The 18,607-nt window shown below is 38.7% G+C and overlaps 1 protein-coding gene across 1 annotated transcript in view; it reads right to left on the bottom strand.

The window, feature by feature from the left end:
- AK5 (adenylate kinase 5) overlaps window positions 1-18,607 on the bottom strand; it is a 98,964-nt gene that overhangs the window by 38,791 nt on the left and 41,566 nt on the right. The window contains exons 7-8 of the mRNA XM_052800335.1: window positions 8,657-8,747; window positions 1,903-1,979 (exon numbers count right to left, since the gene is read on the bottom strand). Coding sequence (XP_052656295.1) covers window positions 1,903-1,979; window positions 8,657-8,747 — 168 coding nt within the window. The remainder of the gene's footprint in view (window positions 1-1,902; window positions 1,980-8,656; window positions 8,748-18,607) is intronic.

Consider the following 18,607-nt stretch of genomic DNA (forward strand, 5'->3'; position numbering starts at 1 on the left):
TTATGGACTGTGCAATATATCATCAGTGAACCATCTAGTTTGAAATTATAAACTAGTATAATTTTCATATATTTCTTTCTGTTAATTTTATTTTGTAACTATAAAACTTGTGCTTATTATTTGAACAGCATTTCAAACATTATGAACCAAGAGTATAATTTCTTTAGTCTTCATACTCTGCCAAAAGAATGTATTTAGAATGTCAATAAAATGCAAAATTTAACATCAACATAATCCAAACATGATTTAAATATACATTCTGCTTTATAGGGCATAAATGCCTAAACCCTACAATAAAGAAGTAGTACAATCAAGACAAAGATGATGAGAAACTTAAGAGAGTTTCCTGGGGTAGAGAATGTTTTAAGAAGGATTTATGAAATAATGGGATTTAAAATGGGATTTGGAGACAGAGGCGAGCTGTCTGCTTGAAAAAAGCCAAACTGAAATAACTGAGCGAAAAAGAACAGTAAAAGGATCATAAATTAACAGAAATGAATAGGGCTAGAACATATAACATGTTGCAGGTGAGGATAAAGTGTTGAATTGAATACTGTGAAAGAAAACCAATGAATGAACGGATGATACTGAATGAAAATTCAGTTTTGTTGGTCCTGATTTTGTCACTAGCTTTAAAATTTCACGAGAAAAGAAATCTTTTGCAAATAATGAGGAAAGAGGTGAGAACATTTGCAACTGCATTTAGTTGAGTGATAACAGAAACACAGAATAACATTCTTTGCCAAGCTGCTCACAAATCTACGGAAGTGTTTATGGCATTTGTGAAGAAAATGCAAGCAGAGTCGTGCAAAAGTGAAAGGCAGAAAGCAAAACATACAAAACCACCACGCTTAAGTATGGTGGTGTGATAGGCAGATGGCTCTAACAATATTTTCTTTAATTATAAGTCATTCTTTTAATGCTTATCCACAGCACAGTAACAAGAATAATAACACTTATCCTTAGCACAGTATCCAAGCCACAGGAACCTTCCTTGTTTCAGTTTGTGCCCATTGCTGCTTTTCCTGTCACTGGGCACCACTGAAAAGAGCCTGGCTCCATCTTCTTTGCACCCTCCCTTCAGATTTCTGTACACATTGATGAGATCCCCCCTAAGCCTTCTCATTTCCAGGCTGAACGCTCCCAGCTCTCTTGGCCTTTCTCCATAGGAGAGATGGCCCCGTCCCTTAATCATCTTAGCGGCCCTTCACTGGACTCTCTTAAGTAGCTCCATATGTTGTAGCAGTGAGCCCAGAACCGGACATGGACACAGTACTCCAGATGTGGCCTTACCAGTGCTGAGGTGAAGATTAGAGGGGAAAGATGCATACAACCTTTTTTCCCCTCTCTAGCCTTCTTTCTTCCTATGTACAAGGAAAACACTATCAAAATTTAGTTTTTAGATGTGGATAGAATGGGATCAGTAGAAAGGCTGGTTTCAACACAATGTAAGCATTTGTTGTTTTTTTATTCTTAAAAACGCTTTTATTTTTCAAGGGGAGAATGTTTGATTTGGTTTTAGTTCCATTTCACACTTTTCATACTTTCATGCCTCTCTCTTGAAAAATGTTTTGCTCCCTCTTCTTAAATATACAGTAGAGTCACAGTGCATTCCAACAATTCTATTTGCCACGTCTGCCAACATTTTAAAATTTGTGGATGAAATTCAGCAACGTACAGTAATGGAAGATATGGGCTCTTAATAGCACAATAATATTCATTCTTTTCTCATAACTAGAAAGCAACCTCTGTGTATCATAAATTTACTTATATTGCACTTAAAAAGCCCTTTAGCTTAGGTACCCTTAAAGTTGCACCACCTTGTTCAGAGAAACGGTATAGCACAGTATGTACATAAACTAGAAAACTGTCTAGAGAGAGGCCATATGTATATAAAGTTACCTGGTCTTCAAAGTCAAATTCTGTATAAACAGTATCTCCAGAATCCATAATCAGACTGCAATCAAGTTCATTTGGCCCTAAAATAGGAAAGAAAATTAGACTTCAGAAATGGATTGGAAATTTTCACTTTGTGTGATGGAACACTGTAATATTTCCAATTGTCTGCATGTATGCAAAAACTGTGATCCAAGGAACCATTCAGATGTGCTAGAGTACCCAGGTGAATGGTATTCCATTAGCAGAGCACTTCAAAGCATCCATAAAATCTACCATGAATCTTAATAAGGAATGGTTATACTAGATGGTGAATCGTTTCAGTTAGATTGCAAATTTATTGGGCAGGGTGTTCTGCATGCTATGACTTGCAATTGTAAAATTGCCACAGGGATCTTGGCTCAGGGGAGAATACAAACCATGTTTAGGAAAGAGAAAGGAAATACTAATTGGTGATTAGCAGATAAGGATCCTGGAGTGATTCTGACAGGGGACCAAAGCAGTATGCTTCCAGCAGCAAGTCCCCATTTCTGTCCTATCCCACCCCTTTCCAAGGCAACAGAGTGGCTCCGTTCCTTCTCCCTGTCATTTTCCTGTGGCACAATCAGGAAGTCATGCAGCCTCTTGCACTTGGGATGACAAAATTCAGTTGCTGAGAAGCCTTGACCTGGCTGAGCTTTACAGTTTAGCTTCAGCTGAACTGCTGAAGGTGCACGATAACAGAAATTGGGCTTGGTATTTCAAGAAGTCATGTAGGGGGGTAGTCATTGCTAAACCAGAACAGGAGGATAAACCACTAATCATCTTTCTATATAAACATAGGAAGGGTGTAGCATGGACATCATATATTCTGACACTATCACCGCATTCAGATTATTTCACTCCAGGGCAATGCAGAAGGAAACAGTCTCCTGTGCCTTCCAGATGGTGCAGCCCTAAACCAAATCGTGCACATATTCAACACACATTAAAATGTCAATAGGCGTGTGACTACAGGAGAAATTTTTCACAGCACTATTAAAATGAGAATAACAAAAATACTGCAATGACACACAGAGATCTAAAAATTGTAACCAGACAATAGCCACAGGTGAGTCCAATCGCTATCTTCATGTGGGGAGCAACAGGTAACACCAGGGGAAGTATAAGATGTGCTTTGGTTTTGCCCTCATGTCCCCAGTCAGACAAGATCACTGATGAGGAAGAGAATACAACTCCCCCACTTCCTGGGTTACAGGTGTCTATACCTGGTATGATGTTCCTGCAAGCACTGGCAATGAGGATACATAGTTTTAAGACTATTGCTGACCTGGAGTTGTTTTCTCACCATTAGAGATGTTTGTATGGGTGGCTGTCTGTAACAAGCACTATGAATAGTAGATTTTGCAGTTCAATTTGTGCCAGATGCATTTACGTATTATCTGCTTTTGTTTGCTTTTAAAGTTTACATAGTAATGATCTATGTAGGTGGTGAACTAAACATTATTAAGAGAGAGAACAGAGGAGAGGAACTAGATGTCGTGATGACTAGAACCAAAACTGCTTGGTAGAGATGATGATTCCAGGGTGTCTTAGTTTGCAATCCATACTACAATTGCTGCCAAATTAATCTTTGATGCAACTCTTTGGACTACATAAGAGATACCAGGGAAAGACTTCAGTCTACCATCTGCTGGTGTTTTTGTTCCCCCCTCCTCCCCCACAATGATGTTCATGTATACTTTATCAGATTGCTATAAAAAAAATAACAGAAAGGGATTATACTCTTGCTACCGTAGAATGTCACATGTGTACATGCAGCATGTTCTCTGGCATATACGCTTTATGGTCTTTTGAAAATACCTGTCTGTACAAGATATATGCAACCAAATAGATTTACAACTGCTGAGAGAACTTTAATTTTTTGATTTATTTTACGCAGCTGACATCTCATTCTTAACATTGTGTCATTGTTGATAATATAATTTAACTAAGCCTCAGTTGTCACCAGCGCTGGCCTACCTTGACACATCAATTACTTTTACAGGCACTTCTGTGCAAGTGTTGGATTAACTGTCACTTAACTACCAAGAGCAGTATGTATCCTTAGCTAGAAACATTAATATGAAATATGGTGCTGCAAACTTAAATGTAAAGGTAAGGCTGAAAATGAATATTCATGCATAATGTATCTTAAGTGATAAAAGCCATAATGGTTATACAATTTCAATATGGTCAAGCATCTTAAGGCCTTTTTTCTTGAACTAGGAAACCAGTTTCCTTGCGGAAGCATATCTCCTTTCAGGGTACATTCAAGGAAGGTCAGGAAAATCAAAAATACGTGTCTTTTCTTTCTTGGTCCAATGAAAACTAACAAAACCCATAACCATCTATCACTGAACAGTATACAGACTTCTCTATCCTTCTCAAATTGCCTAAAGACAAACCTACCAGAAATGAATTGAAGCAAATGGCTACTCCCAGGACAAGATAAAGTAATGAGGGGACATATAAGAGTACTTGTGATATCCCTGGTGCAGTATGAATAAGCATAAGTAGTTTGCTATCCTCTAGCTCAGTGTGTTATTGGAGGGAGCATATTTGTCTGAGTTTGGACTAGATCTTGCTAAAGCAGGTCTTCTAGGGGAGGATGACAGGGTCGCTAACTAATTGCTAGTACACGTGGCAGCAGAAGCATACCAGATAGCCACTTTGCAAGGGACTGGGAGTCAGTAATCCTGGTGGTAGGCAAAGCTACTGACAAGGCTAAAGCCAAGGGGAGAGTGTTAGAGTGGGTAATTCAAAACTCAGCTCAGGTTTCCTAATCTCAAGTTTCAATCAGCAACATTTTATGTAAAACTTGTGGCAATGTTCAGCTATCAAAGGAGAAACACAAAATGTTGGCTTAAGGAAAAGAGGAAGATTGGTTAAAGCATTTGGAAGCAAACATGCCCTGCTGCTTTCAATGAGTCTGCAGGCTGCACATCTTGTGCTCTGACAACAAAACAGCTGATCATAAGTGAGTTTCATTGCCTTTTCTGAGTAAGTTGCATTGTTTTTCCTTTGATAAGCTGGTACACTGAGAACTAGGCTATGAAAAAAATTAATACTTGTTTACCATTAGGAGGAAGGTCTTACAGGCTGAATTGTCCTACTTCCTTTTGAAGGGATGCCCCATTCCACCAGATTAATCTCAGCTCTTGGCTAACTTAGAGCCTTCGTGTGCTTGTATGAACCTATTGCAAATGATCTGAGTAACTGTACCAATTTCAGAAGGGGAAACTCAGCAGTTAAAAAATAATTAAGAAAGTGCATGAAAGCTCTACTGCCATGGAGAAATAGCTTGCAAGCACCTGATCTGAAAAGGTACTCCTATGACTTAAAATATGCCTCCTCAAGTTCAGTGCATGCATAAAGTTGAGCTAAGGGAAACCTGGTCATTTTCATGTGCCCTGTGTTTTCCCTAGGGAAAAAACAGAGAGGATTTTATTAGGTACAGTACTGCACAATTAAAAAAATAAATCAGTTGGAAGTTTTTATTAAATCCCTGTTAACTGAGTAATCAGCTCTCCAGGGAGGAGCAGGCTGCTGAAAAAGGAAACAGCAGATCAGCTAGAATGCACTCCTTTTTTTTACTAGGCTTTGTATCATAACACTGAAGGAACCCAAGAGGATCCAATGACACAGCACTGAGGGATGAGTTGAATTAATGGTGGGCTGCAGTTGTACGAGGGTGTGCTGACAGGAGCTACCCCTGCCAGGTCTGATAGTCAGGGAGAATGACTCCCCTGCCCCCAGAGGGGTGCGGGGCTGTGCTCAGTTGCTTCCTTCACTGCGAGGCTGTACTTTTAAATTTTATGCTGTATTTTATGTATTGTTTGTTGCTCCTAAGCTGAATTGCACAGGATTGGTTGTGGAAAGCTGAGAGGGTATGGCTGTTACAGGCAGGTGTGTGATTCCTACCACAGAAATGCACCCCAGAACCCAGGGTCATCATGGCCGTAAATGTCTCTGGTCCTACAAAACATTTCAGTGTTCTGAGCCTGTGTGCATGTCACTTCCTCTAGGACTTTCATCCACTAAGGATGAAAGCATGTTCATCCTTAAGTTTTCATGAATGCAAATGTCAAGCATTGCTTTTTCACAGTTCTCTAAATTCATTTATACAATGAAACTAAATTGTACTGATCTGTCTAAATTTATCCGCAATTGATTTAACTTCCCATTACAAGGTAGCTATGCCCCCTCGTGTGAGTTAATTAAGCCTGCTTCATGGACCATTTCTGTTTTGGCAAATCAGTTATTATATTTCCAATCCTTGCTTAAATCCATTACTTATTTCAAATCCTGGTAGAAAATCTATTCAGTATGGTTCATTGGCTCAAATATGCCCATACTCGTATTTTAACAACTATAGTATCTGCGCTGTTCAACGCTGACTGTCATAAAAGTCATCTAAGACTATCCTGTGAAACATGTTACTTCTCTTAATAGCATGTTTAAGCTTAATAAAATAAAAATGTCTTTTTATGTTATGGAACATGCTCTGAAGCACCCTCTAATAACTCAGTTAATACATGTTGCATATAAGCACTTGGGTAAGATAAATGCTTAGAAGATAAATTTCAAGTGGAATATAATAGAAATAATTTACCGAAGGACTGATTAGCATTAGAATGATTACATTTTAATTTTGTTCTCAGTAAGATGCTTCTAATACAAATTTTATTGCAACCTAAACTATTGAGTTTCATGACAGGTTGTTGCTCTTAGCAACAGTCTTAATATGTCATAGAAGGCAACAATGAGAAAATTGTATTTTAATCTATAAAAATATTCAGTTGTTTTCTTTCAGCATATACTGTTACACAGTTGATTACAACTGCATTTTACAGGTATAACATATGAATTAGATTGATGTGGAGGCATGAAAATATTAGAAATACTATGTTTACATTAGCCACCAGGAACCAAAATATATTGCAATATCACTAATAAGATTAAAAGACAAAAAGTGAGATCAAGGCAATGCTGGAATTGCGACCCTTAGAAATTAAATATCTCATCTCATAGGATCTCTAGAAATCCTACTTCGAATCTCCTTACTATTACTGGTGCTCAGGTTAGGCACCAATTAGATGATTGTGGCATGGCTTCTGATAAAGCTCATAGCTCTCCAATTATTTTGGTGAGGAATTTATTAAGTAGATCAGACTTTCAAGAAACTGACTGGAATTCATGCAGAATCACAACCAATTTGTGCAAACTGTTTAGCTTTTGTCAATCTGTTTGTCAGAGCTAGCACCTTTATGCCACTTCTTTCCTCTTCTTGCTATTCAGTACTTAGCTCATTTAATTAGGGAATCCACAGGTAATTATCAGTACAATGCTATACAGTGGGAATGCCATTTTAGGTTTGGAATCAATCTCTTGCCTCTAGGAATTAGGTTAAGCACAAAAGAGGTAAGCCTGCCACTTAATGGAGAAAGCTAGTCTATTCTTGTGTGCATCTTACCTCAAAGGTGACCACTAGAAACCTGGTTTTTTTTTAGCTAATCCACTTTTTATCATTCTCTCCCCTTATCCCTACCCTGCCCCCTCCCTCCCCGCCCCAGCCCCAATAATTCATCTTTATCTAATTTTGAACATTATGAAAAATAGCCTTATGGGTGGGTTTTACAGACTAGCTAGCTTGGGAACCCCCTTTCGAATCTTCAAAATATGACCTAATCTTTCTGTCTGAAGCACCGCTCTTTCCAAATGTCTTGCTAGTAGAAAAAAAATAATCCTCCTTTGTCAAAAAGAGATAATAGATGTATTGCTACTACTAGACTTCATTGTGCTTCATCAATTCCTTCTTCCTTGGCAGTCCCCAGATGATTGTTCACAATTACAAATAACTGAAGCTACCCGGACTGCCAATTTATCGCAGATGAGTTTTCCCTTAAACGGAGGAGAGATCAAATACACAATTTTCTCTACTATACATACCTAATCTTTGTTTTAATAAAGCTAGTAAATTTTACAGGAAAATATTTCACCTAGAATTTTCTTTTTCTTTTTCTTTTTGTGTGCTGTTTCACAAGATGTTTATGACCTCATCTACCTATATAACCCTCACGGTCTACTGGGAAGGCAGCCAGGGATGCCATCTGTAAAAAGAAAAAGTTATGAAGTTTCCAAGGAACGTTTTCCTGTTCCCCTCAAGCAAAATATTTCTGACACATTATGGATTTTCAGTGCTTTGATTTTAAGCTTCAATTCTTTTGCAGTCCTTTGTCCCTCAAAGGCTTCTTCTTTGAAGACATTCAGACCTCAGTAAGCACAAATGAAAAATAAATAAATACCCCCCTCCAGACACCTGACTTCTTATATTCGCACACAGTTTCAGAATTAGTACCAATTATTAGGGAGGAAGTATGATCATTAATCTCATAGGACTGGTTTTCTGGTCAACACTGAGGTATCATCTGGAACTGAAACAGACAGCTGACAACTGGCATTGATCAACTTATAAAGTTTTTGTATTAATAATATAGTTCTTTAGTGGACTATCCATAGTATTTTAAGCTGAGTTTGTAGATAAACAAGATGTTAGGGGGGTTGTATGAAGTTCCCAAGTGTAAAGAGATTTTTTTGCCCTTGGTTGTGCAAATGTTTGAGGTCAGTCAAGATTTTGCTACAGTACATACATCCATACTTGAGGAATATGAAAAAGGCATCCCACCAATGTCAAAAGCGGTATAAAAAATGTGGTTCTTTAAATCTTACATTAACTCACCTGCTGCAGCCTCTTTGTTTGCAAATAGTTTATTGTCAACTGCCGAACTTATGTCAAAGAATACCTCTTCCTCATCTCTGTCTGCGTCAAACTATTTAAAAAAAAAAAAAAAGTTAGCAATCAGACACTGCTTATTCTGTGGCTGAACTTCAACATGTAACATGACTTTTCACCCCAAGCCTTCTTGATAGGAACCTTGCTACTTTTTCTGTGTGCTGTCCATTGCTTTAAGGTATGAATCATTTTGACTTAAAACTAAACGAATTTTGTAAACCATTTTGCCTATTTTTAATAGCTTGTCAGAAACAGAAGCTACAGTAAAATTGACTTGCTCTCAGAGAATGAAGTTTCAAAGCAGAATGTAAAATTAGTAATGTGTATTACTTTTTCCACCACTGGATGGTTGAAAAAAATGACAGCATAGAGACCAGAAATGTGATTACTTTATTGTCACTTCTTTTCAGAGATTAGCATAATTAACTATTTAATTTGCAAGTGAAAATTTTTCAGCAACTTCTGAATTGTCTGAAACCAATCTTTGTGACATGTATGATTTCTTCAGGTAGTTGAGCAAAATTCTTAGGAAAAAGTAAAGTATTTTTGAAAGTCCCCTACTATATGGGAAAGAAAGCTTTCTTTGCTTTTGCACTAGCAGATAGTGTATTGTCTCAGTGATAAATTAATAAAATCAGGAAAGCAAAGCTCCTTCAAAATGGCAAATAATTAATTTCTTACCATTTTAAACTTTTTTCATTTATTCTATCTTTTGCCTGAATTCTGATACTGATTCTCCCAAGTTTTTTCTCAGCTCTGTCTGACAGGTTCTTTTTATGGCCAGGTGACATGCTTGACAGGGGGTTTGTGTTTTTTCTTATCATATTTATCAAGCTTCATTCATTAAGATCATCACTTATTGAGGCTTTGTTTGGAAAAAAAAATTGACATTTTATTACTGTTGCTGTGGATTTTTTTTTATTTCTTGAATCGAGGCCAGGTACATTACTATGGGAAAAGGGAATACTGTAACCCCAAGTTACAGGAGCAAGCAAATAACGGTCACATCAGATGGCTGTCATTCAGTGCATGCCCCCGTCTAAGAGTCGCTATCTTCAATCATTCTGTATCTTCAGTGTAGTATGTTTTAGGATGCAGAATGAAGCCCAGGGCAAAAAGAATTACATTAGTGATTGCAAGCTCATGAACTTCAGTGGGCTCTTTCTTCCAAGTCTAAGGCTGTTGAGCACCTTTTCAGATGTCTCAATACCTGCCTGTCTCATGGTAAAAATAACAGGCAGGGAAAAGCCATGGAGAGAGAGAAGTTCAAACCCTGCTAGGAACTTCGCTGCAGAAGCTAACGTTTACAGAGATGAAGTTGTTCTCCAAATATCTATCTCAGAATATAGCATGATACTTATCGAGTTAGAGAGACACTGAATTGCTTGTCTAACACCCACCATTGCAAAATCAGTATCACTTTTTTCATTATGCCTTATGATGACTTATGTATTATCTGTATTACTTAAGCTGTTCTGTCACTGGTAATGAAATTTGCTTTCTCATGGAATTTTCCATCAGCACCTCAAGATAAACTCAGAGGCAAATATCAGCCCAAGAATAATTATTTAGGGTGGCAGATGTCAGAAATAGTTCAAAAATAGGGAAAGAACATCAAAGGGACAAAGAATGATTCTACAAACTGGGTCCGTGTGAACAAAAGAAAATGGAAGCTTGTGGGAGGCCAGAGTAAACTAGAGAGGCAACCATTGTAGAAAGTTTGCTGCCAACAAGCTTAACTCTCAACACCTGTCTGAGTGCTCAAATCATAATTGGTATTAGTCCCAATTTAAATCTCTAAGGTCTTAAATATTTAGCTTTATGCTTACATCAGCCCTAGAGCTGAAGCTTCATTTCCATCATAGATGAGCCTACTATAATTATCAATACATGGAGTTTTCTGACTGGTTCTTGAAACGGAGTTTCTGGCTCTGACCCTGAGGACCACTCAGAAGTTCATCCTGTGATGCAGCACAGTTGTCCATCTGTCTGGGCAGACATTTATCTATTCTTGAGGAATTCTTTTGCCATTCAGTGTTAATCGATACTCAAAGCATTATTTTTTATTTATAAAGCAGAAATTTGTTTGTGTTTGCCTATTAGAAGGATTACATCTTAACTTGTGTCAAAACTGAGGCTTGTGGAAGAACAGGTCTTAAAGGAAGTTGTTGGGCAATTTATTATCCATGCACAAAGAGCACCTTTGGAATCTCCTTGTTGATGAGAAAGGAGTATTGATCTCTGTGAATTCTTCTGCACTGGTTTGTCTCCGAGCAAGTGTGGGGATATGATTTTCTTCCATCGCTTCTCAGCAAAAAATGTACGTGTTTCATTAGATATGCTAGCATATTGGGTTTGCGTGTCAAGGTTTTGGTAGCAGGAGGGCTACAGGGGTGGCTTCTGTGAGAAGCTGCTAGAAGCTTCCCCTGTGTCTGACAGAGCCAATACCAGCCGGCTCCAAGACGGACCCACCGCTGGCCAAGGCCGAGCCCATCAGCAACAGTGGTAGCGCCTCAGGGATAACAGATTTAAGAAGGGAAAAAAAAGTTGCTGGGGCTCAAACGGCAGCTGGAGAGAGGAGTGAGGACATGTAAGACAAACAACCCTGCAGACCCCAAGGTCCATGAAGAAGGAGGGGGAGGAGATGCTCCAGGCGCCAGAGCAGAGATTCCCCTGCAGCCCGTGGGGAAGACCATGGTGAGGCAGGTTGTCTCCCTGCAGCCGAGGGAGGTCCACAGTGGAGCAGATATCCACCTGCAGCCCATGGAGGATCCCACGCCGGAGCAGGTGGGTGCCTGAAGGAGGCTGTGACCCTGTGGGAAGCCTGCACTGGAGCAGGCTCCTGGCAGGACCTGCGGACCCGTGGAGAGAGGAGCCCACGGAGCAGGTTTTCTGGCAGGACTTGTGCCCCTGCAGGGGACCCACGCTGGAGCAGTCTGTGCCTGAAGGACTGTGCTCCATGGAAGGGACCCATGCTGGAGCAGTTCATGAAGAACTGCAGCCTGTGGGAAGGATCCACATTGGAGAAGTTTGTGGAGAACTGTCTCCCGTGGGAGGGACTCCATGCTGGGGCAGGGGAAGGGTGTTGAGGAGTCCTGCCCCTGAGGAGGAAGGAGCAGCAGAGACAACCTGTGATGAACTGACTGTAACCCCCATTCCCTGTCCCCCTGCGCTGCTGAGGCGGGGGTGTAGGTAGAGAATTTGGGAGTGAAGCTGTGCCTGGGAAGAAGGGAGGGGTGGGGGGAAGGTGTTTTGAGATTTGGTTTTATTTCTCATTACCCTACTCTGGTTTGATTGGCAATAAATTAAGTTAATTTTCCCCAAGTCAAGTCTGTTTTGCCCGTGACAGTAATTGGTTGAGTGATCTCTCCCTGTCCTTACCTCGACCCATGAGCCCTTTGTTATATTTTCTCTCCCCTGTCCAGCTGAGGGGGGGAGTGATAGAGTGGCTATGTGGTGCTTAGTTGCTGGCTGGGGTTAAACCATGACAGCTAGGGAAGACATATCATATAATGTGATGTTTGTGGGTGTGTGTACGAATAAAACCCAGTAAACTGTAATCAGGTTGTGTCTGATTATTACTGTGTAGGTCACGCCACACTTGGAGAGATGACAGGCTTGCTTTCTCATTAGTAGCATTCCTCTGAATAATCCAGTTTACCACAGAAAAAAACATATGATCAATCTCAAAACATTCTAAAGGTTCCAAGAATTTGAAACATCAACTTCCCCCATTCAAAGAACACCAGCTGTGCTTCAATACTCTGAAATATCTGGGCTTTGTAATGAAAGCCTATATTGTCACCCAAAGAAAACCAATTATTTGAAGCTTGCACATAGACTCAGTTTTTCCCTCACAAAATGAGAATTGTAATACACTGAGCCACAGGAAGGCAAGGTAGCTTTCACAGAGAAATTATTTTTGAAAGAAACTAAGTAACCGTGTGAGTTCTGTACTTCATTGAATTGCTAAACATTTTAAAATTAAATCCTTTGATAATTATTTGAGGCTTGAATAAAACATAAAAGGTACTCAAACAACCCTATTCACAAACAGCAGTAAAAATCGTATTTTTAGCAGAACGTGTCTAAATCAATAGGTTGCTTTTCCTACTGAAAACAAATCCCTACTTGCTTCAAAACATAGCTCTTTGCAACTAAATTATCTACTGGTATCTTTATGGATGGCTCAGCTTAATTATAGTCAAGGCCTATGTTTTATAGAAATATAATTTTATTAAACATGCCACTGAAAGCATTTGCAATACGCAAGACGCATTAACTGTATTGTTATCTGAATTGATATAATCTCTACCAGTGATGCAGGAAGAAGCAAAGTACTCTTCCCTGTGAGATCAATGGAGTTTGAGGTCTGAACTCACTCTACAGTGTTTCCCTCAATGAGGCACTAATGGCGTTTTTTTGTACTTTGCTGTCTCTGTTTTGCTGGGGCAGGAAAATCTCTGAGCCAAGAAAGGTTTCACAAACCTTTCTGAAGTACATTTTGGGGGCTATGCTTGGTAAGAAACTAGTAAAGTCCTTCCCCTGCCCAACACATACATGTGGAAGCTGCAAGGCAGCAATCTCCACGTCACTTCTGAGTGGTCCTGCTTCCATGATTTACCTCTCTGTGATGAAGGAAAGTACGAGAGGCTTTTTCTACCTCCTCTCTCCTCAGTCAGTTCAATAATGGTGTTTCCGTGGGAGGAAGAGGTAATACAGCATCATTTGGGAGGATGCGAATTTACTGCACCCACACACTGTGGTTACACCACACCACACACTGTTCTGCTCCCACCTGGTTTGGGGGAACACATCCCAAGGATTAAAGCAGGGACAAGAACAGATCTCTGAAGCCTTCAAGGTTTCTTTGTAGTTGAGTTTCAGATACTTTTGCTTTGCTCTGACATCATGATTTAGTAAAGAAATTACTAGTAGAAGTCATGTACCTCAGTATATATTGATTTTATTTTATTTTTAATAAATGATGACTGGCATAATGATGAATTTTCTGGAAAGTTTATCCCTGTTTCACGTGAGCATTGTTGAATTGGGGGATTTGATGCTGGCACAGTATTATACATAAAAATAATGAAAAATATTTTCTAGATCTTCTGCATTGTAAATAATTGTTCCAGGGAAAGCAGGTTGTACTTGCTGCTCTCAGAGAGAAAATGATTAGTGTTTCTAAATAAGCACCCAACAAATCCTAGCCAACAGATGTAGCTTCACAGAAAAATTGTCCAAGTTGTTGAATATGGCAAATCTCACTGGTCAATGATGATAAATGGAGGTTTGGTAATACCATGAATTGAGTTAAAGAAAAAAGTGCACAGCTCTTTCTTGACGTCTATCAAGGGGCAAGCATCAAGGAAACTGCAGTTAACTAGAATTTTGGGTGAGGGTGAAGTCATTCAGCCTGGCACTGCCTGCTACAGACTGATTCATCCCCAGTGACACTGCTGGTCTTTGCAGGTGGTTTATCCAAAATAACAGCCCTAAAATAGGGGGAGATCATAACAGCCTTTCAAATTGGAGTACAGGAAAACTAGAAACAAATCTGGTTACAGCAGACACACGGGGAATTCTTGTTGGTGCACTCTGCAGTAAAGTTAGAAATGGAGAAAGCATAAAAAAACCCCAAGCGAATGGGTGTAGTTAAATAGCATTTGCAACAGTAGATGAAAATGTCCTCTGTTTTAGAACACGATGGATGTCAATGAAAAGAAAATAACACATAAAATTAAAATAACAAAATTGGGCCGCAAAATCAAACAAGATTACAGAATTGGATGATGAATTCTCTATTTGTTCTCTTTGCAGGCAAAAACTCCAAAAATAACTGCAACTCATAGATGTCTGAGTGTTTTCTCAGTCATTGAAACATATGTTACTTGAAGAAATGCCCCAAATACCATCTATTTAAAGGCACACAGGTGATCTGATTATCAGACCCATTTACTGCAAGGAAGATGGTATTCATATGTCCTCTTTTGACCTCTTGGTCTTGCCTCAGTAGGAAGTTATTTGTCGCTGGTCTTCAAGCACAGGAGTGAGTACAGAGTGCTAAGCCTCTGACCATTGCAGTCAATGCTGATCAGGAAAAGAAAAAAAGAGTTGCTTTTAGTTGTTCTTTTAAGTCATATCCTCAGGTATGGACCTTTCTGTGGTGTTTGACTGATCTTTGGCTGTGGAAAATAGGCCATCAGACCTCCAGTCATATAAATAGGATAGGCGATTTTTTTTCTCAGACAAAGCAACTTCTGAAGGGAGATTTATACTGAACAATTAAGTGAATAGGAGTTGGGTTGTGCTGCTTAGTCAGAGGGTCTAATTAGATGTATGAACAAGAATGCTGAATGTAAGCCAAGTAATAACATAACATCGTGGTGTTTGGTGCAGGGGTGATAGCTTCTGGATGCTCAGTGCAGTGATAGTATCCACAGCTGATAAACTGGAGGGATTTCCAGATGAGCTATGAGAACGATTACTTGACTACCATGTCTAATAAGGGAAGAATTAGGGCTGAGATCAGAGAAGGCTGAAAAATGTATCTGTTTCCTGTACCTTTCCAAGGGAAAGAGGAATTTTAGAAGTCATTATATCCAGCAGACAAAACTTTAAGATGCAAGGATGAAGAGCAAGTGAGACAAATTCAGAATGGAAGCAAGTCGCAAAATTTATTCTGATGCCAGTTTCATTACTGCTTAATTAATCATAATTGGCAATGGATTCCCTATGGTTTGAAAATTTTAAAGATTGTTCCTAAAAAGAAAAATAGTAATACATTCAAATTCAAATAGGAATTAATTCAGGAAAGTCTGCAGTCTAAAAATTGCTCTACGTAGCCATAGCTGTCATTTCTAGCTTTATAATCCATTAACCAGCTATACGCGGAAGTGAAACACAATCATTTTTTAGGAAGTGGACAAATCATCCATATATTATCACCTGCAATGGAAGAATAATTTCTTTTTAAACAAAAAAAAAGAGGGTAAAGCCACAAAAAAGTGAACATGGCTTCTTGTGTCACAGTTATCCCATGCTTTTAAAAGAGATACCTAGTTTAGAAGTCAGATTGTACCACTGTCCATGAAGTGTTGCTATTTTTTGGTTGAAAAGTTGACAATCCTTTAGCTAGTAACATGAAGAGACTCATAAGATTGAGCAAGTTATAATGATTTTCAGGTGGCAGTGGCTACAACTGTAACAAGAAGAACTCGCTATTTTTATTCAGACTGATTTAGGAAGGGGTTTACTCCTGAAGGAGTGAAAACAAATAAGAACCAGTTTTATTTTATCCTTGGTAATACTAGAAGGTAAAGTGTGACACACACTCAAGTGTATGGGTGCTGCTTTACAGTTTGCAGACACCCACACAGAAATCCCTTTATTACTGTTGTTCCATCCCTAGTTTGCTTCTCTTAATAATTACAAGCTAATTGACTTAGTTACTTCTAGAGAACTGTGGAAAAAGTTAAAGAAAAAAAATCAGCAACATGGGAAAACAGTATAGAAATATGTGAGGAAAAATAAATAAGGTAGGATAATAACCATTGGGAAGGGAGGACAGGAAAAAAAGAGTTGAAGCCTTGTATAGGAAAAATAATGAGCAGAGGAACTGAGGAAGGAAGCTGGAATGTGCAGACCGGGAGCTCAGGGAACATTTCCCTATTATAAAGTACTTTTAATGATACTCTTTTAAAAAACCCCACAAACAAAAAAACCTCCAAAACACCACAAAATTGGGGGAGGGGACATAGGGGAGAGATATTTCTCTGTAATCCATTCTCTAGTTCTAAGACTTTCTATCTTTTACATCAAATACTCTGAAAACTCAGTTTAATTTTGTATATGATATTGTATGACGTACAGAAGAAAAACTACAACTGAAATTACACTAGAGCTTACCAGTGATTTATAAAAACTTATGCAATTAGAAGAGGTCAGAAATTGGTATCACACAGAAATTTAGAAAAGAAACTGAATTGGAGATTTTATCACCATTATTAAAATCCTAAGGAATACTCTGGGTTATCTAAAATAAACCACTTAACACCTTATTTTTTACCACAGGAGTTCCACAGAGAATTAATAAATCATTGCAGAGTCTCGATACTTCTATCATTGGAGTTTCTCGAGTTCCACTTGTCATCTGAGTGTCTATTGCCATGAGTGCTACTTGTAAACAAGCATGAGGCTGAACGTTCACCAGCCCTGAGTGGAGCTGACAATTCCATAGGGGCTGCTGCTAGCTTTTGTATATCCCAAACTCATTTACTCAAAATAGGTGCAATTTGAAGCCACTAACTGTGTAATTTTTGAACACATTAGGTGCATAGACAGAATCTAGTATGGTAAGAAAAAATTAAAATTAAAACAATAAATTCAAATAACATTTTCCAGTAACATTAGTGAGAACTGAAATGACCCTCAAAAAGAGTAAATACACAGTTATAACAAAAACTATCAGCTAATTTAAGTGCCTTATACCACAGAATGTGAAAACACAAACATGCACACCCATGCACACAGATAAATCAAACCTGCTCTGCTCCTCTAGAAACAAAGAGATGGACCCTGAATAGATTTAGGTGTTTTGTTATAGCTGATATGAAATACAAAAATTGTGTCAGATTCTGGCCCGTTCCCACATTAGTACAAAAGAGGATATCTTGGGACACTTGTTCGATTGCTAATCATCTCCCTTTTCTATTAATTTGGCAGTATATAAACAATGCAATTACCACAAAAGAGAGGCTTTGGGTGTTTTAGTTCTTAAAGTGATTTTCCGTTATTTCATGCTAAACTCAAGAATTTAGTGCCATGGCACACAAGTGTGAAGATGTTCTGACAGTTTAATTTCCTTCACAGTAAAACTCTGTTAAGCCAGCACCCATACTTGTAATATGGAACAGTATGACACCAAGTAAATGGTATGTCTTATCTGAAGAAACAATTAACAGTAAGTAGGAGTAATAGCCTGTCTTTGTAGGTTTATGTGGAGCAATAGCTTTTGATAGGCAGAAAGATGGAGAAGTTCTATCTTTATGCTGTGATCATGTTGAGCAACACCCTGACTTATAGCAGTTTTCAGCTGTTAAAAATGAGCGCCTCAGGCAATGTGGTGGCAAGAGCTGATGGGAAAGACACCATGCAATTACAGGCCTTTGTAGAGCAGAAAATGGGCAAATTGAAGGAGAGCTAGATTTGATTGGGGGTGAGAGGAGAAATCAATAATTTGGTGGCATGGTAGGTAGAAAATCAATGAACTGGAGGGAAAGCAATTACTTGTTTGGTAGGGAAGCTGATGGAGGCAGAGAGTGATGTCACAGAGTGGTTTAGGAACATACATACTTTTCATAACACTAAGATGCAAAGCCTTTCTGTCTGAGCAGATATTTAAGAGCACTGGCTTGTTAATTTTTTCCCCAATAAGGATATTCATCTGGATAGCTGGTGACTGTTATGTGGAAAGCAAATATATTGCTGTTTTATTTCTGAAATCATTTTTGCATCATGTTTTCCATTTCCTCAGAGGGGCTCTGAGCTTCGAATAGGCATTGTCCTCCACTATATTTGTATCTCTAATTTTTTTAAGCTGAAGTCAATTTAACATAGTCAGTAATAAACAATTCAAAATGTTTCAGCCATTTCTCTACACTACTATAACCCCCACAATAAATATTCTATTTCTCTCTGAAGCTGCCATCATGAATCAGAACTGAATTAGGCAGCATATGCATTAGTTCACATAGTATTTAAGGGACAGAATTTGCATGTGTTTGTTCTGGGTTATCTGACTTCTTGACTTCTAGAAGTAACTTTTCAAGCCATAAATACAGCCAACACCTCTACATATAAACTCTCTATGCATATTCTCTTTGCAAATGATTG

Source organism: Harpia harpyja, chromosome 11, assembly GCF_026419915.1.
Source record: "Harpia harpyja isolate bHarHar1 chromosome 11, bHarHar1 primary haplotype, whole genome shotgun sequence".
NCBI lineage: Eukaryota > Metazoa > Chordata > Aves > Accipitriformes > Accipitridae > Harpia > Harpia harpyja.